The sequence below is a fragment of the Bidens hawaiensis genome, unplaced genomic scaffold (genome assembly GCF_021521415.1).
Source record: "Bidens hawaiensis isolate Kalapana, Puna unplaced genomic scaffold, B.hawaiensis_p1.1 tig00013251_1, whole genome shotgun sequence".
Taxonomy (NCBI): domain Eukaryota; kingdom Viridiplantae; phylum Streptophyta; class Magnoliopsida; order Asterales; family Asteraceae; genus Bidens; species Bidens hawaiensis.
Window position 1 is genome coordinate 484,461 of NW_027492121.1, and position 25,927 is coordinate 510,387.

Sequence of the window (25,927 nt, forward strand, 5' to 3'; positions counted from 1 at the left end):
TAATTACCCTGTCACTTTTATTAATCTGACATGATATCTGTCTTACAAATATATTGGTGGACATAGCCACAAACAATACTAAAGATATTATATAAAAAGATAATAAAATTATTGGTTGTACATTAATAACTTCTTTAACATTCTTAAATTATTTAAGAGTTCATAAAAAATAAAATAATTACTTTCATGATTTTCTTATTAACTTTAACCCTTTAAATTTTGAATACGGAGAGGTGTAGGCTATGTGACGATGTAATGGTTAAAAGTTAAGGAGACAATCACAAAAGTAAACATGATATATGTGACAATACGTTGTTAATTACAGACTAGGGAAGATAATAACTTAACGGAATAATTGGGTGACTGTTAGCTTAAAGAACGAAAATCAAATAAACATAACATGTAAATGGCACCGCCTGAAAGTAAACATTTTAAATGAACTGATTCATAAATCAGGTATGTTTAAAAGATAAAGTTTATATTTCTGTCTTTAAAAAAAAAACAATAACTTTTTCATGCTTCCTTCCAATTCTTTTCATTACCATTGTTAATTGTATACTAGGGTACACAAACGACCAAAATTTACTATAGAGGGGGTTTAATTGTTTAAAACGGTTTAATTTGATTTTTTACTGTTTATTTTTTTTAAACATGCATATATTATTAAGTATTGAAAAACTTCTCTGTATAATAAAGCCAAAAGGCTGATATGTCATAAAATTTAAGGGGATGTGTTATTCATACACCCTTTATAGGGTGTATATATAGGTAATATGTGTGTTAAAAAGGTGTGTGAATATCTAAAAAGGATGTGTGAATAACCATTACCTATTTAAGGACTGTCAAAAAGACCATATTGAATTCGTACTTGTTACACATGTGAACTCCAGTTGGACCAATTTCAAGTATTTTTTCTTGATGTTGTTTTCCTAATAGCTATAAAATAAATGAAATATTATTTTACATAAGATCTCACTATATTGGAGCACATTATTTGGGAGTTTGGTGTGGCGGCGATTATTTGGGAGCACATTAGCCGTTTGTGTAAAGTTCTTCATATTTTCGGGTTCATGGTTAGAGATCTTTTAGAGCTTTACAAGTCCATTAAGTTTGGAGATATAAAAAAAAGTGTTTCATGGGGTTATAATTATTGCTTGTTGGAGAATTTGGAAAGTGGGAAATGACAAGGCGTTTGAGGGTAAAGAAGTCAAAGTGGAAGATATTATTGGGGATATAAAAGTGCTTGGCTTTCTCTGATTCAAGTATAAGTATAGATATATAGATTGATCTAATTGGTGTAATTTTTTCGATTATGTAGTTTGTTTTTGTTACCGGCTATTCTCTGTGTTGTAGAGGTGGCTTGTTGGTGGAGTGCTTGGTATTGTTGTGACAGTTGTTTATAAAAGTTCATAGTTCGAAGAAAAAAAATCTCACTACATGCAATTTGTTTTTGACCAATAATCATAATAAATTTTGTAGGCTATGTGCTTATCACACCATTATAGGTGTATAAACACTCTTAAAACCGGTTGAAGCGTCAAAACCAAATGAAGTATGTTGATTAAGGTGCTGTTTGTTTTTGAAGAAAAAAAATTGTCTGCAATTTGACTTCATCTGATTTAATGTCTGCAACTGAGGATGTGGTCTGAAAGTCTGCAATCTGAAAATATAATACTGTTTGTTTTATAAACTAGATAGTGTCTGCATACGCTGAAAATTAGTTACCTATCATATATATTAAAGTAGATAAAAGTCATTTAACGTTTGTAGACTTCTAAAATAATTGGTAGTGGTGTATGAACTATGGAAGTGAGTGGTGGTAGACGATTGTGGTAGGCGGTGAACAGTAGGTGGTGGTGATGGACGGTTGTGGTGGTGGGTGGTGTACCGTGATGGTGGCCGACAATGGGTGGTGGTGGTGATGAACGTTGGTGGTGGGTGGTGGACTATGGCGGTGGTGGTGGTGGATGGTTGTGGCGGGTGGTGGTGGTGGACGGCGGGTGGTGGCGGTGGCGGGTGGTGGTGGATGGTGGTGGCGGGTGGTGGTGGCGACGGACGGTGGGTGGTGGTGGTGGATGGTGGTTGTGGCCGACGGGGGTGGTGGTAGTGATGGACGGTGGTGGTGGTGATGAACGGTGGTGGTGGTGGGTGGTGGTGGCGACGAAAGGTGGATGGTGGTGGTGGTGGACGGTGAATGGTGGTGGTGTTGGACATTGGGTGTTGGTACTTGGTATGATGTTAAGAAGTGTGAAGATGTGTGAAGATGGTGAAAAAAACTTATTTTTTAAGACCACAAAAGCAATTTTCAGATTTTTTTTTTTTAAACAAACAGTCTTCAAAAGCTTATGTCTGCACGTTCGCAGACATAGGCTCCTTGCAGACCTTATAAGAAAAAACAAACACAACCTAAGTTGATGAAATGCAAATCATTTTGTCGTTCAAAAAAATGGATACTGCTTGATTTTATGATATTAAGGCTGAGAGTAGTGGGGCGCGGACGGCGTGGCAGCCGCGCACACCACTACAACCCTTGCGTGAACGGGGGCGCGGTTGGCCGGCGCGAGCCAGTCCACATAGCTCTGAAGAGCCGTTGGAGATGTGGGGAGGCTCAAAGAGCCGTTGGATTTTTTTTAATTACAAACCCTATCACTTCCACTGTAAATAACAACCCCATTTTATAAAAATAACACACAAAACTCACTCCCTTTCTCACTACTAATTTAAAAAACCTCTCTAAATTTCTCAATTTTATAACCATGTCGGGCTCGGGTTTTGGTAATATCAACTTCAGCGACCCTCGATTTCCCGACAAAAAAAAAATGAAAACATTATTTTTATGTATTTTTTAGAGGTTGTTGCATTTTAAATTTATGTTTTTATTTATGTTTTAACGAAATATTTTAATTTATATTTTTGTGTTTAACAAAAAAAAATTCAATCAAGCCCCGGATCACTTGGACCACTACCCTCTGGGGCTTGATCTCGTGTCACGTCAGCGTCTACGTGTCGTAAATATATTGAATCACTTTGGGATGGATCAAGCTCCATTACTCTTAGCCTAACTTGCAACTGACAATGTAAACTAAACTAATTATTTAGCATTTATCTATTGTTTTTTATTGTAAGGAAATGTAGTTATGCAAATGTATTATATTCATACACTATTTTTAAAAATTAATATAAAATTATGTTCCTCAAAATAAGATTTTAACTATCAAATTACAGCCTTTTTAACTTTTCGAATAAATATGATAGTTGGTTTTTTAATTTAAAAAAAAAACAGTTTTGAGTTAGTTTTCTATTGCAATAATAAAGTGTTTTATTGATCATGTGCTTTGAAGTGGTATCAGAGCTTGGGGTAATCGTGGACCAAGCTCGTGGTACCCAGGGTTGATATCAAGATCTAGCCGCACATGGAAGCCTGTCGTCGTCTTGAAGAGATCCAGGGTCGATCGTTTTCTACAAAGAGAGACCTACCTAGTGAGTTCTAGGGCCATCCGATCAAAGACGCCAAGGAAGATCTAGGGATTGTCGATCGATTGCTTCAAGAAGACTAATGTACGACTTTCTGGGTTAAATGATTAAGATTACGATTTCAAGTTGGAAATCAAGCCTGGTCTGTTATCTGAATTATTTGATCAAGAACCAAAGATGATCAATGCTAATGAACAAAAAAAAATACAATTACGGTTCCGAAACTACGGGGGGTGATTGTTGGTAATTCCGGACCGTATTCACAAGTCTGTAAATATGAAAGGACCTAAGTTGACAAGTTAGTTAGGTTAATTTAGTTTCCTAATTGTAATATGAATATTATGGGTTAGATCTATAAATTTGGGGCTTGGGTAGAAGGTTTAGAAGCATGATTAACAAGGAATTAATGTAATAAATTTTTGAATCAGTTTTCTCTTACAATTATAAAGTGTTTTATTGATCAATCATTTTTATGTCAAGTTTGATACATTTTTTATGTAGTTCAGAATTCACCAACACATATACAATTACACATGTATAATATATGAAATGAATTTTGTCTTTATTATTTAGTTACATAAAATTAAAGAATTAGAGTGATGATTGAAAAGTTAAAAGACGTTGCTCGTGACCATGAATAAGGAGATTCTGCAATCTCCCAGTTCTTTTGTCACTACCTCGCCCGTTTACTTTACACATTGTGACTCTCGAATCTTTTACTATCTATACACACTTAAAAGTCAATATGATAATATAATACAATCACTTTAAAAAATAAATAAATTTGAAGCTATGACAAAAGACATGGTTAGCCTTGGTTTATAATTTCCTAAAATAATACTGTAATTAAAACGTCAAATTGAGTGTAATGTACAGTGGTTGGAGTGTTCCAAGTGAACTGAATGCTTATGTGTGGTACATTGTGGGGTATTACCGCATTAATAGAGGTTGAGTTGGAGTGAGTAGCTGCCATAAATGATCCATGTAGGCGCGCGCCGAGCATGGGCCGGCATTGTTCCTCGTACTATCATGTAAGTATATAATATTGGGTTGATGGTTTTGTCTGGTTACGTGTAAGGTCTTTCGTAACGATCAACCGTATGTAGGTGTCCCTGATCTTCGTGACCGTCATCCTAACATGCATGACCGGAAGTTGTTACCCTCTTTTGGGCTATGTGTGAGCCAGAACTGACCTCCGTCGTTAGACATAAATAATTGACTACAATATATTGATCTCTAAAAGGTTAAAACTCAAAATATGTCAACTAGATCATTGAGGGTCGTGTGTTCAATTGTTACGGCCTTTATATCTTTTATGTTAAGAATTAGACTTCTATATAACAAAGGTTATGTGATCACATAACCAACATACTTTTCACGAACAAAATCATTCATATATAAATATTAATCCTTTGAACTTGTCCAAGCATGTATTCACGAAGTCAATGGTAAATGTTTCTACAACTTACCTCATCAAACCATTATTCATGTTAATATTAACTTCAGTAAATTTGGACTATATCGTAGTATAATTACTGATAGTCTAATATCACTACAGGTATATATCATATCACAAAACAACTACTTTTACATAATTTTATCTCAACTAATGTTATTTGTTGTTATACAAGCAGGCTCATGAATATATTATTATCCGATTGAAATATTTGAGGTTAGGACAAATAAATGTAGGTATATTACCAGAACTTTACATATCTCATGACTATATGCATAAATTTGTTCCAACAAGAGTACATGTTTATACATGTAAATAAATTTCATGCAAAAGGGTGATACACCTGTTAGTTTGTTAGAAATTACCCGTTCATATTCCAAAATACAATTCTAACTATTTTATTTTTTATATAACTTTATAACAAAAAATTAGAAATATAAAAGCTAAATATTAGTAACCTGGTAGATTATTCATTATTCTATTACCAAAGACAAGAAAGTAGTAAGAAAAACTTTTAAAAAAATGTTTACGGGCATGATTTGGGTAAACGAGTACTTATGTATCAGGTGATTGGGCCTAGTATGACCTAATCCCATACCAGTTCCATACCCATGAAACTTTTTAAAACGAATTCCCATTACCCTTGTTGAATCTTTCAGGTTTCTGGTTTGCTTGCCATCTGACTAAAACAGAACTCGACCACAAAATAAATAGTTACCAACAAATGTGCGACAAATGTGCAATATTTATCCAGTATATAACAAAAAGGAGGTGAATCTTATTATAGAGAAGAGCTAGAGTTTGGTCTAAAACCTACTAGAAGAGCATAGCCATATGCCAAGGTATCACCACCAAATAATTGATCATGTCTGCAGCTCAACCACCACACCACCATCGCCAAGAGATAATCCATCATAACAGCCACCCTTCTAGTCAGCTCGAGACTGACCGGCCCGAGAAGAAAGAATGATGCCAACAATTAGACCATAAAGAGCCAGAGCTTCAGCAAAAATGAGAATCAAGATCATCCCAACAAATAGCTTTGGTTGTTGTGCATTGGCTCTGTAACACAAATTAGAAACTTTCATCAATACATGTCAGATAAAACACTTCATTCATCAAATCAGTTGCTACAGGCCACAAAGTTTACTGGATTAATTGTGTAGAATGAGCCGACTCGTTTTAATTTAAGAAAGCTCGAGCTTGACTCGTTTAAAACTATAACTCTAAAGCTCAAGTTTGGCTCATGAGTAGGTTGTCAAGCTTGAGCTCGACTCGTTTATTATATATCAATTATTTAAATATTTTATTTCTATATTTTTATAACAATTTACATATATATTTATAATTATATTTATAGGGTTTGGATCAAATACAAATGAAATTAACATGCTAAACGTGAGAATCAAGTAGAGTAATTATATATACAAGTAGAGTAATTATGTAATTACATCATAGAGTAATTATGCAATTACTCTATGATAATTACATAATTACTCTACTTGTATATATAATTACTCTGAGTAATTGATAATTACTCTACTTGATTCTCACGTTTAGCACGTTAATTTCGTTTGTACGTTAACCTTCCCGTATATTTATATATAATATAATATTTATTTTACTATTTTAGTAACATGTTTATATAATAATAATAATAGTTATTATATAAATATAACAAATAAAAAGTTCATTTAGGCTTGCGAGCCAGCTCGAGCTTGATATGTGAAGTTCGGGATCAAGCTCGTTTAAGATCAGCTCGTTCATATTATTAAAGATCCTATCTAGAGTAGCTCAAAAGCAGCTCGGCTCGTTTACACCCCTAGTTCCACATTATACTACAACTAAAAATGAATCAACAACTACTTAATTGATAACAATGAAATACTTATAAGCAAATCTAGACTAGAGAAATAAGGATCAAACAAATATACCTAACACCAGCATCACCAACAATTCCAATAGCCATACCAGCAGAAAGACCAGCAAGGCCACAAGCAAGACCGGAAGAAAGATGCGCGTATCCATCAAAAAGATAATAAGATTTCGCCTTTGGGTTAATTCCGGTACTGATGATCACAGCTATAATCAACCCGTAAATACCTAACACTCCAGCCATAACCACCGGCACAATCGACTTCATCACCAGTTCCGGCCTCATCACTCCCATTGACGCCACTCCAACACCACTCTTTGCCGTCCCGTATGCCGCCCCCATGCCTACATATAACAACATGTAGTTACCGTCAATTTGTTTATTTTTTTAAAACGACAACTCACACACTTTATCTCTCCACAGGAGTTAAAACTATCGTCATTTAAAAAAATGCAAAGCGTATATCCAACACCTTGATACCCGTAGGTCCAAACTACGCAGTTAAAGTGGAAAAATATCGGATATTGGTAATTTTAAGATCATGTAAAATTCATATAATTAACCTATTGCAACTTTCAAAACACTAACAATTGTGGCAAATAGGAACTGATTAAGACTTAAAACACTAACATTAAACAGTAAAGATTAATAACTAAACACTGATATCGATCCAATACCGACCGGTGCTGACCGATATTTTATCAAGGGACCGATAAGCGATATATCGGCATAGGATCCAAAAGGCTCTATTAAGTTTTCAATTCAGATTCTAACCTAAAATAAAAATAAATAAATAACTAATTGATTTGAAACGCCTAATAATATTTACGTTGCAAGATCTATTTATAAATAGATCTAGAAGTTAGATCGATGAATATGAATAATAGGAATAAAGCGTACAGGAGAAAACTAAGGCGGCAGCGGCACCGAGAAAGCCAAAGAAGGGAGCAGTCTCATCGCCGGAGAATGTTGAAGAAGACATGATTGATTAATTGATTGCAGATCTACACAAAACTTGATCGGATCTGAGGATTAATTATGTTTTCCAAACTTCAAGAGAAATGCTACTATTTACGGGACGTACGTGGATTTCGCTCATCACCTTGTTTATTATCTTTCGACTGGATTGATAATATTGCCCCCCTAGACTATTTGTTTTCTTTTAACTTCAGTCCCTAAACTTGTGGTTTTCTTTTTCGTTTGAAATAAAACATGTCTGGTTATCGATTATAAACCTAACTAGTGGGGTATACAACTCCGTGGAAATTTGACCGGGATTGATTCAGTTTGTTATGGTATCGGTAAGGTACCATCTTTTGCTATAGAAACTGATGTGCGTAAAAGAATAAACCGACTTTATCTTGTTTAACATCTACGAGATTATGATTGTAATATAGCATTTAATTTAAAAAATAATTTAGTTAAATGATAAACAACTAAACAAAAAGAAGAATAAAATCAAAACGAATCAAAAAGAAGATAAAAAATAGAGGAATGTATTCAAAAAAACTGGGAAGAGGTGTGTGTGAGAATTGAACCAGCGTAACCAAGTTAAAAAACACCAGCATTAGCCACTTTGATTGGTGGTTGGTATTGTTTACCAACAACCACTTTTATTAAGTTATATAAGACATTTTTATCCGCCAACATAATTAGGATATCAATAAAAGATACATCTTATAAATCACACTCCTCCCAATATGACAATACCCATCAAGTATTATTCTCGTAGTTAGTTGTTTGTTAACGAGAAAAGTTCAAGTTGGTATTTTCAAATACATTTTTTACCGTTCTAATTTTTATATAATTTTAAGCTATTAACTACAACGAATTATATGCGATGAATTAAAATGTATCATTATTGTCAGTATGATATAGATCCTAGAGATAAGTTCACAACATAGAAAACATAAATCAGTTTACTTACCATTTAATGAAGTTACTTTAGCATTATTAGAAAATGGTCCAGATAAAACAAAAATCATGTCAAATATATGGTTCAAGTAAGCGGATATACACTTGAGACAATCAGAACAAGTATCACTTGATGCCGTACCCCTATACAACCAACATTATTTTTTTTTGTCAAACTTATACCGGGGGTTAGGCAAAAACATAACTAAAATACCGTTAAGGGATGGCCCAATTGATTATTATCATTGTCATTGATTCACATCAATTTCTCTCAGTGAAACTAAAACAAACTCATTTCAATTCGCTTTGAACCCAAAACCTGCATGTGCACACCCTATTGGAAACCTTAAATCTATAGGGACCAAACCAAATCGAATCGAGTCAAAGATAGTCAAAACTGTTGTGGCCCAAATCGGGTCAGTTTAGAAACCGGTTCCATATCCCAAACTGGTTTCGAATGTTCACCCCTACTTAAACCAAGAAATCAAAAGGATATTCGAATCACAGCGTTCCAAACGGCTTCCATGTATCATGTTTCTCCTGGCAAAACTCATTAAACAAGCAAGTAAGCATATCAAAACATAACCTCAACATCCCAAACACCAGTACCACATTTCTAATGATTTCATCACCAACACAAACAACGCTCCGAAGACGGCCAAGAAAAGCTTCATGAGCACCCAAAAAGGTCTCAAGTCCCGTCCTTTTTGCAAACCCGTGAAGTAATAAAAAATCACCAAAAGAAAGAGAAAATAAGAAAATAAAAAAAATGAAATGAGACTTTGTTTTGTAAGAAAACTCTTGTATAATCTTTGTTGCCACAAGGTCAACCAGCCTGTACAGATTTCAAGAAGGGACAGAAATGGGTTTTCACTTCCTAACTAAATTACAATTTCCAATTGTAAAAAACCCATAACAAAAGTCAAAGGAAGACTTCCATGGAAGACTTCCATAATTGGTCTCTTCACCTAGTTTTATTTCTATTTTAGCTTCTTAAATCTTTAGAAGCAATTATCTTCAAGAACATCCAGATTTCACGTCTGTCTTCATACCCATATGCCTCTCAATTAATTTGTCCACAAATGCTCTTATCTGCAAAAACAAATTGATATATGATATAGAAATAATTACTATAAATGATAATTAAAAAAAATCCAAATGCACACCTTGTTTTTGCGTTTAAAATCAAGAAACTCATTTACAGCCATCTTTTTCTCTGAATCAGTAATTTGCTCCATGACCTGAAATTACCAAATTACCCAACTGATAATAAATAATATTGTATTTACATGATATGACTAACCTTGGTGGCGGTTTTCTTCATTATCGACTTGTAACCTTCTTTATCAACTTTTCTCGCTTTATAAAGAGGCATAAGAAGCGATGCCACATAATCAACAACCGATTGTTTAATTTTGTCCAACCCGCGCGGTTGATTACTAACCAACTCCCGGTTCTCAGTAACATGAGAAGCTGAGCTGTCATTGGCCAATCTATCATGCCTGTTTGAATGCTCATCATTGACTGCATGCATACTTCTATGATGATAATCATAATCAGAATCAGCAGCTGCCGCTTGTGACTGCCATCTGTCAATTGCATTATGGTCCTTTATCCAGTCAGGGCCCGCACTATCAACCCATGCTTTAGTGAATATGTTGTGGTCAACACCCGTGGTTTCACCTGAGTGCTCTTTGTAACGAACCGGGCCTGCGTTTTCGTTCGAGTGTAAACGGTTAACTGCTGATGTTCTGGAGGTCTCAATGTTGACTCCAGCAGCAGAAAAGTTTACTGACCAGTCCCGTACTCTGCTGTTTCTAGAATCTATTTCAGATATGCAATCCTGGCGCCCTGTAACACCGCCAGCCCGCTTCTTATGGAACTTGGCTTCGTCCATTTGGGTGTGCTGCTCCCGTCTCGCGAATTTGTGAAAAGATGGTATTTTTGGAAGCTGCAAAGGTGTGCTGCATTTGGCACCAGATGATGCATATGCCTGTATGTTTATACACAAATTGACGGTTTCACCATTTAGTCTTTGTTTTTATTTAATAAAAGTATAAAGAATATAAAAAACAAAAGGAAAACTAATGGTCGGTACAGGTTGTTTTAGGCTCAAACCAAACCAAAAACTGAAAACTCAGTTTTTGGGTATTTGCAAAATGTTCAGCTTCGGTTTTCGGTTTTCACAAGGGGTTCGTTTTTTCAGTATTGCTATTTGGGCATAAAGGGAAAAAACTAGCCCAAAGTAATGAATTAGGGTCTGAAACTGTAAACCTAAATTTTTTTTGTTGATTAATGATTATTACACATTTTGGGCGAAATTTTTTGGGATCTGCCATTTATTAATTTTCTACAAATTACTCAACATTCAAGACCAAAAGTTATAAACCATAAATTCAATAACAAAAGTCGGTTTTTTCATCTTTTTCAGGTTCAGTTCAGTTTCTTCGAAATTCACAATGGCACAAAATAAAGAATTTGGCCCTGAAACTTTGGGGCCTAAATATTTCAATCAATCAATCATACCCAGTAAAATCCCACCGACAGCAGAGCTATAGGTAGGGTCTGGGGAGGGTGGGATGTAGGCACACCGTACCTCTATCCAAAGGAATAAAGAGGTGGCTTCCAGAGAGACCCTCGGCTCTAAGAACATGTGTATGAAAAAAAAAAAAAAAAAAAAAAAAAAAAGTTTAACAGTTATATAAAAAAAAAACTACTACTAATTATAATAATATTAATAATAAGGTCGCAGTTTAACCGCAATATAAAAGCTAATAATAATAATAATAAAATATGTAAGGGAAATACCATTATGGTAAGTGACCTAAATAAGTTAAGTCTAAGCCCTAAGGTATTCAATTCTCTCTAGGAATCCTTAGCTTTAATCCTACTTCTCCACGAATTCCTATCCTCAACCATGTCCTCGGAGAGATTTAGGTCTATCAAATCATGCCTGATCCTCTCATCCCAAGTCAATTTCGGTCGTCCTCTACCCCTCCTCCCCTCTATAGTAATGCTTTCTACGGATCTAACAGGATTCGTCGTCTGTCTTCTCTTTACATGTCCAAACCATCTCAATCTCCACTCTCTTATCTTGTCTGCTATGTTCGCCACCCCTACTCTCTCGCGAAGCACAACGTTTCTTATTCTGTCTAGCCTTGTGTGCCCACACATCCAACGTAGCATTCTCATTTCTGCTACCTCCATCTTCCGCACTTGTGCCTTCTTGATGGCCCAACAATCTGTTCCATATAGCATTGCAGGTCTAACTGCCACCCTATAGAATTTTCCCTTCAGATTAGTCGGGAAACTCTTGTCGCACAATATACCTGTGGCTGCTTTCCATCTACACCATCCTACCTGAACTCGGTGGGTCACATCACTGTCTAATTCCCCATCGCTCTGTACAAATGATCCTAAATACTTGAACTTCGTTACCTGCGGGACCACCTGCCCTTCAATTGTGATGTGTGCGTCTTCACTGTCGTTTATCTCACCAAAATCACAGTGTAGGTACTCCGTCTTAGATCGGCTAATCTTTAAACCTTTTGTCTCTAAGGTTGTTCGCCACTCCTCAAGCCTCATGTTTAGATCTTGTTTTTTCTCAGCAATTAACACAATATCGTCTGCGAACATCATGCACCACGGGAGAGTCCCCTGAATCGACTTTGACAACTCATCCAAGACTACTGCAAAAAGAAACGGGCTCAACGCTGACCCCTGGTGAAGACCTACCTCTACAGGAAAGAAATCAGTATCCCCCACTGGCGCACGGACACTTGTTTCACTCCTGGTATACATATCCATAATTATCTCTATGTATTTCCTGGGCACTCTTCTACCCTCCAAACACTCCCAGAGCACCTGTCGTGGCACACTGTCGTAGGCCTTTTCTAGGTCAATAAACACCATATGTAGATCACGCTTCTTCTCCCTATACTTTTCCATTAATCTTCTTATAAGGTGTATTGCCTCTGTGGTGGAACGCCCCGGCATGAAGCCAAATTGGTTGACCGTAACCTGAGTTTCTCGTCTAAGTCTAACCTCAATCACTCTTTCCCATAGCTTCATAGTATGACTTAGTAGTTTGATTCCTCGGTAGTTATCACAACATTGGGCGTCTCCTTTGTTCTTATAGATAGGAACTACAACGCTGCTCCTCCACTGGTCTGGCATCTTACCTGATTTGAGAATACTATTGAACAAAGTAGTTAACCACATGACTCCTTCCTCCCCCAGACACTTCCACACCTCGATGGGTATGTTGTCTGGGCCAACCGCCTTAGACCTTCCCATCCTCCTAAGTGCGTCCTTTACCTCTTCTCGTGTGATCCGTCGGCAGTAGCAGTTATTCGATTGTTGTCGTTGAAAGTTTGTGTTGTCATGTTCTTCTTGGTAAGCTCTCCCATTGTTAAAGAGATTGTGGAAGTAGGTTTGCCATCTTAGCTTGATGTCCTGCTCCTTGACCAGTACATGCCCATCTGTATCCTTTATGAACTTCACCGGTCCTAGATCTTGCCTTCTACGCTCCCTGGCTTTGGCAATCTTAAACATAGCATGTTCCCCCTCTTTTGTTTCCAGGCTTTCATACATCCGTTTAAAGGCCGCCTTCTTTGCTTCCGCCACTGCCTTCTTTGCCTCTATCTTGGCCGTTTTGTAGTTGTCCCTCAATTCCACTCGCTCCTCCTCATTCGTACACCTCATTAGCTCCCTAAAACATCCTTGTTTGTCCCTTATCTTGTCTTGCACTGCGTCATTCCACCACCAAGACTCCTTATGCCCACTTGACTTTCCTGTTGTGACCCCGAGAGTCTCCTTTGCTACTTGGATGATCTTTGTCTCCATAGCTTCCCATATATGAGTTGAGTCCCCATTTAGTCGAGCCCGCGTATGCAGTATGAGTTTATCCTTAAACAGTAGGAGATTTTCGTCCTTCAAATTTCCCCATCGAATTCTCGGTGTACCTTTCTTCTCTCGAACAGTCAGCTTATTTCTGAAGGCTATATCAGTCACTAGTAGTCGATGTTGAGTCACAACTGCCTCCCCAGGTATGACTTTGCAGTCCTTCCACCAACGTCGGTCTCCTCGCCTCATCAAAAGGTAGTCAATTTGCGTGTCGCGTCCGCCACTGCTAAAAGTGATTAAATGAGAATCTCGTTTCCTAAAAAAAGAATTTATAATACCTAGGTCATGTGCCACCGCAAACTCTAGAAGATCTGTTCCGGTCTCATTCCTATCACCAAAACCGAAACCCCCATGTACGGCTTGAAAACCATCGTTAGCCTTACCAATGTGTCCATTAAAATCACCTCCTATGCAAATCCTCTCCCCCCTAGGTATGCCCCCTACCACTGCGTCTAGGCAATCCCAAAATTCTCTCTTTTCTTGATCCCCTAGGCCTACATGAGGCGCGTAGGCGGAGACTACTGCCACTACTTCCTCTCCTAGTACTAGTTTCAACACCATAATCCTGTCATTATGTCTTATCACCTCCACCACACTAGTGTGTATTTCCTTAGCCACTAGAAACCCCACTCCATTCCTAGCTCCATCAGACCCCGAGTACCACAACTTATACCCATTACACTCAGCCCCTCTATGTCCTTTCCACTTAGTCTCCTGGAGGCATGCTATCTGGACCCTACGTCTTTTAAGCACATCTACCAATTCTAACAACTTACCATTTAATGTTCCTACATTCCAAGAAGCCAAACGCAATATACGCTCCCTATCTTTACTCTTTCCTACACCCCTCGATTCAGGACATGGTCTCAGGTAATAGTCATGGTTCCTACGCTCTATGGTTGCAACTAATCACACAAACACAAGCAATAGAACACCAAATCAATAATAATAATAATAATAATAATAATAATAGTAGTAGTAACAAAAACTAATAATAATATATTAACTAGTATATTAACTAGTTTTATCAACTAGTATATTAACTCTAGCGTAATGAAGCACACAAGTGCACACACACAGATCAGTCAGAAGACTGATGCAATCACACACCAATTAAACTAAGCACTTAGATGGTGCAAAGGAAACCCTAGGATGCCTAGTGCAATAAAAACCTACAACAAATTCAGCAATAAGGAAACCCTAGGATGCCTAGTGCAACTAATCACACAAACACAAGCAATAGAACACCAAATCAATAATAATAATAATAATAATAATAATAGTAGTAGTAACAAAAACTAATAATAATATATTAACTAGTATATTAACTAGTTTTATCAACTAGTATATTAACTCAAGCGTAATGAAGCACACAAGTGTACACACACAGATCAGTCAGAAGACTGATGCAATCACACACCAATTAAACTAAGCACTTAGATGGTGCAAAGGAAACCCTAGGATGCCTAGTGCAATAAAAACCTACAACAAATTCAGCAATACTGGGGCCTAAATATTTAGTTATGATTAATTGATCATTACACATTTGGGCCTAAATGTTTTGGGCTACAACATTTATTATTTTTTCCATAAAAGTTGTAATCGATAAATTCAATAACAAAAGTCGGTCTTTTGGTATTGAAGGGTTTGGTTTTTATGACTCGGTTTTTGGGTACATGCAAAATCAAAACCGAACCTGAAATTTGGTTTTTGGGAAAACATAAAACCAAAAAATTAGTTTGGGGTTGGGTTAGGTTCGGTTTCAAATACATGCAAAACAGAAACCGAACCCAAACCCAAAATTCGGTTTTTTTGAAAAAACATAAAACAAAACAGTTAGCTTTGGGTTGGGTTCACTTAGTTTCTATGGTTTGGTTTTCTGGTATTCGGTACATGCAAAACTGAAACCGAACTAGAAGTTTGGTTTTTGAATAAACATGGAACCAAACCATCAGTTTTGGGTTCAGTTCAATTACTAGTCAGTTATTTCAGTAATGGGCCCGGTTATTTCAGTTTCATGGAAAACATACCTCAGCAGCTGCAAGAGCAGCAGCACGGGCAGCTTCTGCAGCATCAAAAGCAACTTGTTCCTCTTCCGACAATGGTACATCTTTATAATCTTCCTCTTTACAATTCTGTTTTCCTGCTGAACCTTGAGAGCTAGACGGCTTATGTTCAGCCTTTGTAACACCTTTCCGATTATGCAAATTTGCAGAAACACCCTTCACACCTCTATTATTATCAAATGAAGCATTATGTGCACGAAGTGGCGGTTTCCCAGAAGCCAAATTAGATTTACTTTTGGAAGCATCTGCACCACTCGATTGCCTTAATAATTTCAACCCGCCATTAGTCGTCTTCTCTTTTCTAAATATCTCAACCCATACACTTACAAGCTGGCTTGCTATTGCACGTATGTCCCGACTCGTATGCACACAAACCTTCTCTTTAACAGTTTTCCCAATACCTACATTCGGCATCATAATTTGATGACTAAATTACAACTTATTTTGTTAGGGCAAAAAGTAATTTTATAAAAGTCGACTTTAAATTTTGTAAAGAATAAGATGGTTGTAGTGAAGTAATGTTTATTACTTGAAGGTGTGTAAGATACATAAACAACTACATCTATTTATACACAAATAAACCCTAGTTATCAACCCATAAAAGGCCCATGGGCTTTAGCCAACTATATGGGCTAAAACCCTAATTATAACTAAATACAACTAACACTCCTCCTCAAGTTGGAGCATAGATGTTAATCATGCCCAACTTGTTACAAATAAAATCTATCTGAGCTTTCTAGAGCGGTTTAGTTAGAATGTCTGCTAGCTGAAAATTTGTCTTCACATGAACTGGTTGAATGGAAGGAGGATCAGTTTGTGTGCCTACTACTCGATCTCTGATAAGGTGGCAGTCGACCTCAATATGTTTTGTCCTCTCATGAAATACTTGATTCTTGGCTATGTGAATGGCTGACTGACTATCACTGTATAACCTCATCAAGTCATTAGAAACAACCCCGAGCTCTCTGAGAAGACGACGAACCCATATCATCTCTGATGTTACATCTGCCATGGCTCTATACTCCGATTCGGCACTCGACCGGGAAACCGTGTGTTGCTTCTTACTCTTCCATGATACAAGATTTCCTCCAACAAACACACAATATCCGGTGGTAGATCGTCGAGAAATCGGACAACCTGCCCAATCTGCATCTGAGAACCCTGATATCCGACCATCTCCTTCTTCCGTGAAGGCACCCACACGACAATGACCCTGATCGGAGTATAATATACCCAAGCCAGGTGAGGTCTTAAGATATCTTAAGACACAAAGGGCAGCATCCCAGTGACCGGTGTATGGTGCAACCATAAATTGGCTCAGAACACTGACAGTAAAGGAGATATCCGATCGTGTGACGGTTAAATAATTAAGTTTACCAACCAACCGTCTGTATCGCTCAGGATCTTTCTTTGGATCTCCTTCCTTTGGGAGGAGTTTCTTTGTAGGAAGCATTGGGGTAACAACAGGTTTACAACCCAGTAAGCCACATTCAGTTAACATATCAAGGACATACTTTCGTTAGGAGAGAAGTATTCCTTGTGGAGAGCGAGATACTTCTATGCCAAGGAAATATCTCAATCGACCTAAGTCGCTGACCTGAAACTGAGACTGAAGAAACTGCTTGAGTTCGGTGATCCCGACCTCGTCGTCACCTGTGATTATAATGTCATCCACATAAACAACTACGATAATCCTCTTTCCTTTCTGGTGTCTAAAGAAGACAGAGTGATCGTAGGCACTCCGAGTCATCCCAAACTGTCCCATAACACTAGAGAATCGACCAAACCATGCCCTGGGAGACTGTTTAAGACCATATAGAGAACGACGTGGTCTGCAAACTTTCGAGGCCTCATCCTCAACAACTGGGGGCTGCTCTATATATACCTCCTCCTCAAGAACACCATTAAGAAAGGCGTTCTTGACATCAAGCTGGTGGAGCGGCCAATGATTAATGGCAGCAAGAGCGATACAAATACGGACATATTACATTTTAGCAACTGGAGAGAAGGTTTCATCGTAATCATTGCCATATGCCTAAGAATACCCTTTTGCAACCAACCGAGCCTTTAACCGGTGTAAGGAGCCGTCTGGGTGTAGTTTAACCGTAAACACCCAACGACAACCAACAATACGCTTCCCTTTAGGAAGTGTTTCAAGATCCCATGTATGATTGGACTTTAGAGCCCCAATTTCATCTTCCATAGCCTGTCTCCATCCTGGGTAGGAATCAAGGGTAGTGGTGTACGCATGAGATTCAGGAGACAAGTGGGTGTAGGCAACATAGTCCTGGATCGGGTAACTAGTACATTTCCGGGGTTCCTTGCGAAAGGAAATAGGTATATCGGGAAGTGGTGCACCAGGAGGATCATAAACGGGTGTATCAGAGGTTGTTGGATCGGGTAAGGATGTATTAGTGAGAGGTGTGGATTGCTCAGATGTAGACGGAGTATCGGAGGGTATTTCGGGGTCGTGGCCAGGGTGTGAATCAAGTGTCGTTGATGTTTGACCCCTACCTCGCCTAGCATATGTGAAAAGCAGTGGTGGAGATTCTGTCGGTGGGTCAGAATCAGTAGAGATTGGATCGGTAGAAGGAATTGACACAGGAATGGTGGGGATGAAGGGAGATGTGGGTATATCGAGGTCAGGAAACGGGTCAGAAACAAGAGTGGAACACTCATGAAAGTAAGGACAGGACTCATTAAAAGTGACATCGGCACTAGTAAAGTATCAGTGAAGAGATGGGCTATAGCACCGATACCCTTTTTGAACCCGTGAGTAACCAACAAAGATACAACGAAGGGCTCGAGGATCAAGTTTGATTGTTTTCGGACGATGGTCATGAACATAGGCAACGCAACCAAAGACTTTAGGTGCGAGAGGAAAAGGAGTACCGGTGGGACATAGTACAGAAAACGGTGTTTTACCATGAAGAACGGGTGTGGGCATGCGGTTAATCAGATATGCAGCTGTGAGAACGGCATCTCCCCAAAAACGATGAGGGACACGTGATTGGATCATGAGTTTGCGAGCAACATCCAATAGGTGACGATTTTTACGTTCGGACACACCATTTTGTTGAGATGTATATGCACATGATGATTCATGAATAATGCCGTTGTTTTTTAAGTATGAAGAAAAGTCGGTGGAAAAATATTCCTTAGCATTATCGGATCGGAAAGTTTTAATGGTGGTGTTAAATTGATTTTGAACATAAGCATTAAATTCTTGAAATATGGAAAAAACCTCACTACGAGATTTCATCAAATAAATCCAAGTAGTGCGAGAATAGTCATCAATAAAGCTAACAAAATATTCAAAACCCAAAGTAGATTTGGTAGGGCAAGGCCCGCATACATCATAATGCAAAAAATTCAAAACAAAAACTGACTCGATTAGACACTCTAGGGGGATAGGGACGCCTGGTATGTTTACCAAGTTGACACGACTCACAATGAAAATTAAAAGACGAAAGTGGTAAATCTGGACGCATTTGCCTCATAACCGTTGAAGAGGGATGACCTAACCGACAGTGGTCCTCCTTGACTGAAGCATTTGCAATAGAACATGTAGGACCTGACGGGAAGGTTAAGCGGTAGAGGCCTCCAGATTCAAAACCTGTGCCAATCAGACGGTTCGTCCCTAGTTCCTAAAAGATACAGTGAGTAGGATAAAATTTAGCGGAGCAATTGTGTTGTTTAGTAAGTTGGCTTACCAAACAAAGGTTATCGGGAAATTTAGGAACATATAGAATAGACGAGAGGTTTAAGTTGGATGAGGTGTTAATGGATCCAACCCCCAGTACAGGACAGGAAGACCCATCAGCCAGTCGAACAGGTTGGTGGGAGACTTTATTAAGGTTGGACAGAATACCCGAGTTCCCAGTCATGTGATGAGTGGCACCCGAATCAATAATCCAAGATGAAGGACTAGGAAGCGTACCTGAATCGGCCGTATTGGCACATGGAGTAGGAGCAGGAGTCTGAGAGGCTAGAAGCTGCTGGAGACGACAGTAGTCTTCTTCGCTAACTGTGTAGGTGGGAGTGGCGGTTGGATCTGAAGTCTCACCAGCGGCAGCCAAACGAGCTTTGGGACGAGGAGGTGGCTGACTTCCAGAAGGGCGGTTCGGGCAGTCCCATTTCGTATGACCCGGTTCCTTGCAATAGTGACAAACAAGACCACCGCCCCGTCCAATACCCTTTTTGTAGGTCATATGAGAACCTCGACCAGTACCCCGACAAGTAGATGTATCAGTAGGAGGTAGAGTTGCACCAGGACCATACATTTCCCGTAACAGATGAAAGGTTGATGCAACTGAAGATGTAGCAGCGGAGTTGCTCAACAGTAGGGGTCGGGCGCTTGAATACTTAGGTGATATCCCGGCAATGAAGGTCATGACATCCATCTTGGCGTTTCGCTCCTCCTGAATCTTCAAATCAGTAGTGGGTGGAAACATAGTGCGAAGCTCATCTCGGAGTTTGCAAAATCATGTGAAATAGTCGGTAAATGTAGAATCACCTTGCTCGGCCCGACCATAGGCTTGAACCACAGAATAAGCATGAGAGATAGACTCCTTAGCCGAAAAGGATGAAGAGAGGTGATCCCACATTTCCTTTACGGTGGAAAAGTTTTGAGCAATAGTAAGGATTTGTGTATCCATAGCATTCCATAGGGCCATTAGGATTCCGCTATCATCAATTTTCCATTCTTTGGTAATCGGGTCCGGGGGTGGTTTAGTGAGATGGTCGTCTTTGTCCATACTTTCAAGACACTTTTGGACAAAGAGACTCCACGAACCCCAATTTTTTGAATCAAGCTTAACGGGAATGCGAAGGACGGCAGAGTAGTTGATAATACCTAGAGCAATCTGACTTTCAGTGGTCTTTTTGGCTTCCATTGGATCTGGTAGCTGGAGTGTTTGAACAAAACTCGAACACAATAACCGAGACAGACGGAAAAAGGTTGTCGTATCAGAAAACTAACAACACAGGAAGCTTCGGAAGTAAAAAACAACAGATCTGGAAAAAATCCGGTGACCGGAAACCAGTCATGCGCCCACACGCGCCGGCGCGTGGGAGACAGTGACGGCGGCTGGCGGCGATTTTTTGACGGATGATGTTTCGGAGGTTGCTGGTTACGATGGTGGCGGCGGTGATGATAGGAGGTGTCTCGAAAAAAGATTTCGTGACAAAACAGTAGGTATAACGAGGTTAAAGCTCGTTTCAGATCTGGTAGCGGGCGGGCTGGTCAGACTATGGTTCAGATCAGATGGCGGCTAGGGTTTGGATCGAGAGCCGTAGCCCTGATACCATGTAAAGAATAAGATGGTTGTAGTGAAGTAATGTTTATTACTTGAAGGTGTGTAAAATACATAAACAACTACATCTATTTATACACAAATAAACCCTATCTATCAACCCATAAAAGGCCCATGGGCTTTAGCCAACTATATGGGCTAAAACCCTAATTATAACTAAATACAACTAACAAATTTTAACGGAAGTTAGTTGAAAAGATTACATCCGTGACAAACCCTAAGCATAAAGGATGATTATTGTGATTAACAAAGACAAAGAACAAAACACACAATTTTCGATCAAAGAACGAAAAGAGTAACTTGCTAATATATTAATAAACAAATATACCTGAAAGACGAACTGCAAGTAGATCAGTAGATACAAGCACGAGAAGACGAACACACTGGCGCAACAGTTGGGTCCCGTTTTTACCCATTGAATCCTGTAATAAGATGGCATAATAAGTTATAGCTTCATTAACATATTTTCATTTCCGGGTTTTATTTTTTTAATTGGGGCTTACGAGTATCCATGAATTGAGAATTGCAAGCCCGTCTTTCGTTCCAGCAAAAGATTTAAGAAAATCAGAAGGAAGATTCAGTAGCTCTTTAGCAAGATGCAACCGACCGGCTCGACTCTTTGCATTCAAAAACATATTCTGTAACAAAGAGTTTTTATGAACATTTGTGAGGTCGGTTGCATCAAGTTGTTTAATAATATCCCGAACTTCACTCCGTTCACTATCAGAATGTCTCTTTGCAGCAGCGATTGCTTCTACTTCGGCTGTAAAATCGTTTCCGGTCGTTAATATATCGGCTATACGAACCGCTTCACGTAGCCCACTCATCATTGCCCCACCAACAGTGTCAGGATGCTCTTTACACGTGGCTTCACCCGCAAAGAACAAACAGTTGTTAACAGGCCGGCCCAACGTGTCATAGTCCTCACCGGATGCCCCGACCGCAACGTATGAGTACGCCCCATAGCTGAACGGGTCCCGTCCCCAATCCGTCACCACCGATGCCACCGGGTCACGTACTGCCCCATCACCGTAAAGCTTTCGCAGGACCGCTAACGCGTGGGTTACGTGATCGGATGGGGTTAAATCCTGTCTGTCGATTGCTGCTTTTCCAACCACTAATGCTATTAGAACGGGTGCGTTAACGGTTTTCTTAACGTTCCAAAACATAAAACACCACCCACGTTGATTGGTTTCTTCGGCTGTAGCTCCAAAGTAATCAACCGACTCATCCCAAAATACTTCCGGGAATTCCAAAACAACTTTGTTGAGAACACCAAAACCGAGGCGTTTAATGGAAGAGTTTTTCCATTCGGGTAATGATGGGGTAAACTTTATGGTCTCGGCTTTTAAACACCCGAGCGGGACCGTGACCAAAACTGCATCACCCGTGAAAACCTTACTGTTTTTGGTCAAAACTTTGACTTTTGTTTGTAATTCGTCTTCTTGTTGGTAACAAATGTCGGTAACCATATGATTGAGGTGGGTATGTAGTCCGTCTTTAAGTGAATCAACAATAGCACTATAACCGCCTTTGATCATACAGTGGGCCCCACCAAATCCACCATAAACATCATCTTGGTTCCAATAAGGAAGTGACACCTGTTGAAGTGAAGCAGCACAACCATATTCCAAGTGAGCAAGATGCCAATCCATAACTCTTCTTTCAAGTGGGCTTAATATCTCCTTCTCGGAATCCATTTTAGTGGGACTGGCTCGCCGGACCTTAAGCCCGTATTCTAAGCCCTCTTCGAGTGACATTTGCATTGCACGGTCACCCTTTTGGGCTACAACCAACTGCATGTCATCTAACAAGCTATTGTATTCAGCCTCCAAAGCTTCATCCAAATCGGGAGGAACTCTTTGACCCGTTACAGTATCGTAAAGTGGGCAGTCACTGTCCAAAACGGTCAACTCAAGGCCCAATTGTGCACAGATTAACGAAGACGGGTCGGGCCGTCTTTGAGACGTGACATCAGCCTCAACACCCGTGATGATACTAGCCCCAAGATCTACCGGAACTGAAAGAGACAAACGGTCTGTAAAAACCCGACCCCCGATTCTATCACGGGCCTCTAACACTGTCACGTGGAAACCCTGGCGGGTCAAGTGTCGGGCTGCGGCTAATCCAGCTGGACCCGCTCCAATTACTATGATTTTCTTTTTTGTTTCTAAATCGTCACACTGCATACACACAGTCGGCTCGTTTTGATCAACCGAATCCTCTACTTTATAAGGATGATTTGGCAATTTTTCACTATGACCGTTATTTTCTAAACATTCACATGGTGAGGGTGAATCTGACATGCCAGTGTCCTTAACTTTTGTAACTGTATTAATTTCATCTGTCAAGGTATCATAATTTTTAGTTCTACCTAGAATAAAGGAAATTCCATCATTGTTGTCTCCCGAAAGTCTGAAACTGGGCTTAGCACCACCATCTGATATCTCCTTTTTAGAAGCAACTCCAAAGTTTATGTAACTCTGTTAAATAAAAACAGAAACTTATGTAAAAATTAAAACTAGATTGTAGTTTATAAGCAAGTAAAGTAATTTACAAAACTCACATATTGATCAAGAAACGAGTAGATATCCCTAATCAAAGTAGCCTGTGGATGCTCATCCGCAACATTAGTATCAGATATTCCACATTCTGAAAGAGGTAATATGCGCGTTACATCCTTATTCCAAAGATGTAAAATATGATTCCTGAAACAAAACAAAATTACTAAAACCAGTTCAAAAAATAAACTGCAAAAGAATTTAAATTTATAGACGAACCTGCACTCTATATATTCTTGTAAGCCGCCTTTGCGTTTCAGTAACTCCTTAAACTTCATCTTCTCAACGGGGCCCGCGGAACGAGCTTTCAGCCCAACTGAAACAGCAGCCACCGCTCCACTTTCTGACTCCATTGAAACGGTTTGCAAGAAATCTAGTTTTCTCTTTGACTTAACTGACGGGCCCTTATCTGCATCTTGATGGTTTACAAGAAAATTTTGCTCATGAATTAATGTTTCCCAGTCAGCGTCACCCTCGTATGCCATGTCATCATGCCTATGTCGTTTAGCCTGTCTCACGACCCGCTTGCTGGTTGATTTTTTATTTGACTTTGTTTCAGTTTCACTTGCAGACGCTTCATTTTCATCTGAAAGTTTATTGCATTCGGTTAATGACACTGGAGATAACCTACTGTCTGATGTTGATGCACTCTCCTTTTGTGAAGCAACTGAAACAATTTCATGGTTTTGACTATCACCACCTGATGTTGATGCATTCTCCTTTTGTGAACCGTTTTGAAACAGGTTCGAACCCTGGTCCATGGTCTCGTTTTGTACTAACAAGCTTGGTGAAACTTTCTGATCCATCTTTTCTTCATGAACCTCACTTTCAGATACATCATGGGTCAACTTTGTTATCTCAAATGATGGATGTTTTGAATCGTCCTTAAAAACATCATTTTGAATAGAATCTTTAATAGGGTTTTCTGCTAATCTTTCATCTTCTGCAGCCTCAACTGTGACATGATCATTCGGCTTCTGATCGACTCCATCATTACAAGCTTGCATTGTTTTAACTTGCTTAACTTTTGACACCTTCTTAGATTTCTGAAGCAAATAATCCGATAAGGGACCTTCTAGACGATCATCCAAAACCTTCTCTTTTGTCGATTTACTTTTAGAACCCTTGTCTTTCTTAACAATCGGTTCTTTCGCCACCGTATTCAAATCCATGTTCTTCACATTAGTATCTAAATCCACCCCTTCCGCAACACAAATCCTAGACTCCTTCGGGCCCTTCAATTTCTTCCTAAAAGCAGCCAATGTATCATCCATACCACTTTCCACCTTAGCCTTTTTAGGGTTCCTCCTACTTTTAACCTTCAACAGCGATCCAATCGGTTCATCATCATCGTCATCATCATCATCCGAATCACACGCTAGTTCATTTTCAACAAACCTTCTCTTGTCCAATTTGACCTCCACATCCATCTTCTCAACCCTAGTTTTATCAAACCCTAACCCAATATCCTTATCCATCCCAATTCCCAACAACCCTTGATTTGGATCATTTAATCCAGGATTCTTACCTTCACATCCCATACAAAAACCTCAAATTTCTTCAACAACTCACAATATTAAAACTATCTTTCAATCAAAACACCTGTCAATTCAACAATTAGGCATTATGCAGCGTAAAAATTGGCCTATACATACATATAATTATATAAACACAACAAAAGGTGAGAATTTTACGAGTATTAACTACAGAACTAGCAATCAGACCTGCAGATTAAGAGCTATAAACGGGTGTACATAAGTTCATCGTCCGAAAGCAAGAACAGACTGAGAGAAATTATTATTATTCATGAAAAAGCTGAAATGGGTTGTTTCGTAGAAAGAAATAATATGACTTGAAGAAAAGAATTGTTCTTGTTTTGAAAGAGGATGGGGTTAGGCTAATAATAATATGATTTATTATGGGCTATTTTTTGTATTATGAATTTCAAATGTATGTTTAAGATATGTTTTATGTGAGAGAGGAGATTTTGGGATTAATATTGTTGGTAACTCATTTATTATGTAGATTTTTCAAATATATATGCTAGGTGTTGAGGTGACTAGTCTTGTTCTGTTTTTTAATATTTTAAGTTGTTAGTGACGACAGATGATGTAACGAAGTATGTGATTTGGTTTCTTAAGGGTTTATATGGAAAGGATTGTTATTGTTTTAGCTTTTTTTTTCCCGCGGTTTTTAAATATTTGTTAGCGATGACGAGTGGATATTAATAGCGAGTTTAATGAAATATAGTGTTGTCATAACTGGTATAGAAATAAATGAGATAATTTACCAATAACTAAAAATCTAAATCTGATTAGAAAAATGTAAAAATTAATTTCTTGAAAACTAGCTTTGGCAGG

The 25,927-nt window shown here is 38.7% G+C and overlaps 2 protein-coding genes across 5 annotated transcripts; both read right to left on the reverse strand.

The window, feature by feature from the left end:
• Positions 1 to 5,627: 5,627 nt before the first annotated feature.
• LOC143543717 (V-type proton ATPase 16 kDa proteolipid subunit-like) lies at positions 5,628 to 7,874 on the reverse strand. Its single transcript, XM_077035975.1, has 3 exons — positions 7,707 to 7,874; positions 6,865 to 7,150; positions 5,628 to 5,992 (listed from the first exon to the last, which is right to left on the reverse strand). The coding sequence occupies exons 1-3, from the start codon at positions 7,786 to 7,788 to the stop codon at positions 5,860 to 5,862; spliced, it is 501 nt and encodes a 166-aa protein (XP_076892090.1). The 5' UTR covers positions 7,789 to 7,874; the 3' UTR covers positions 5,628 to 5,859.
• Positions 7,875 to 9,473: 1,599 nt separating this feature from the next.
• Positions 9,474 to 25,430, reverse strand: LOC143543718 (lysine-specific histone demethylase 1 homolog 3-like). Of its 4 annotated transcripts, none has more exons than XM_077035977.1 (8): positions 25,292 to 25,430; positions 23,573 to 25,169; positions 21,510 to 23,489; positions 21,335 to 21,428; positions 15,656 to 16,092; positions 10,024 to 10,713; positions 9,887 to 9,961; positions 9,474 to 9,812 (listed from the first exon to the last, which is right to left on the reverse strand). In XM_077035977.1, exons 2-8 carry the CDS (start codon positions 25,106 to 25,108, stop codon positions 9,738 to 9,740), a joined length of 4,887 nt encoding a protein of 1,628 aa, XP_076892092.1. In that variant the 5' UTR covers positions 25,109 to 25,169; positions 25,292 to 25,430; the 3' UTR covers positions 9,474 to 9,737. The 4 variants fall into 4 exon arrangements, with proteins under 4 accessions (XP_076892092.1, XP_076892093.1, XP_076892094.1 ...); XM_077035978.1 differs by having other exon boundaries at positions 25,262 to 25,414; XM_077035979.1 differs by having other exon boundaries at positions 23,573 to 23,714; positions 23,787 to 25,414.
• Between the last annotated feature and the right edge of the window lie 497 nt (positions 25,431 to 25,927).

What these genes read in the sequence shown, in the direction of transcription:
- LOC143543717 (XM_077035975.1), bottom strand. Translation starts at nt 7,788, where the DNA reads ATGTCTTCTTCAACATTCTCCGGCGATGAGACTGCTCCCTTCTTTGGC. An exon ending in TGCCGCCTTAGTTTTCTCCT is followed by an intron (nt 7,151 to 7,706) that starts GTACGCTTTATT and finishes TGTTATATGTAG; the next exon opens with GCATGGGGGCGGCATACGGG. An exon ending in GTTGGTGATGCTGGTGTTAG is followed by an intron (nt 5,993 to 6,864) that starts GTATATTTGTTT and finishes TTTGTGTTACAG; the next exon opens with AGCCAATGCACAACAACCAA.
- LOC143543718 (XM_077035977.1), bottom strand. Translation starts at nt 25,108, where the DNA reads ATGGGATGTGAAGGTAAGAATCCTGGATTAAATGATCCAAATCAAGGG. An exon ending in ACTTGCAGTTCGTCTTTCAG is followed by an intron (nt 16,093 to 21,334) that starts GTATATTTGTTT and finishes TGCCGAATGTAG; the next exon opens with GTATTGGGAAAACTGTTAAA. An exon ending in CTGCTCTTGCAGCTGCTGAG is followed by an intron (nt 10,714 to 15,655) that starts GTATGTTTTCCA and finishes ATAAACATACAG; the next exon opens with GCATATGCATCATCTGGTGC.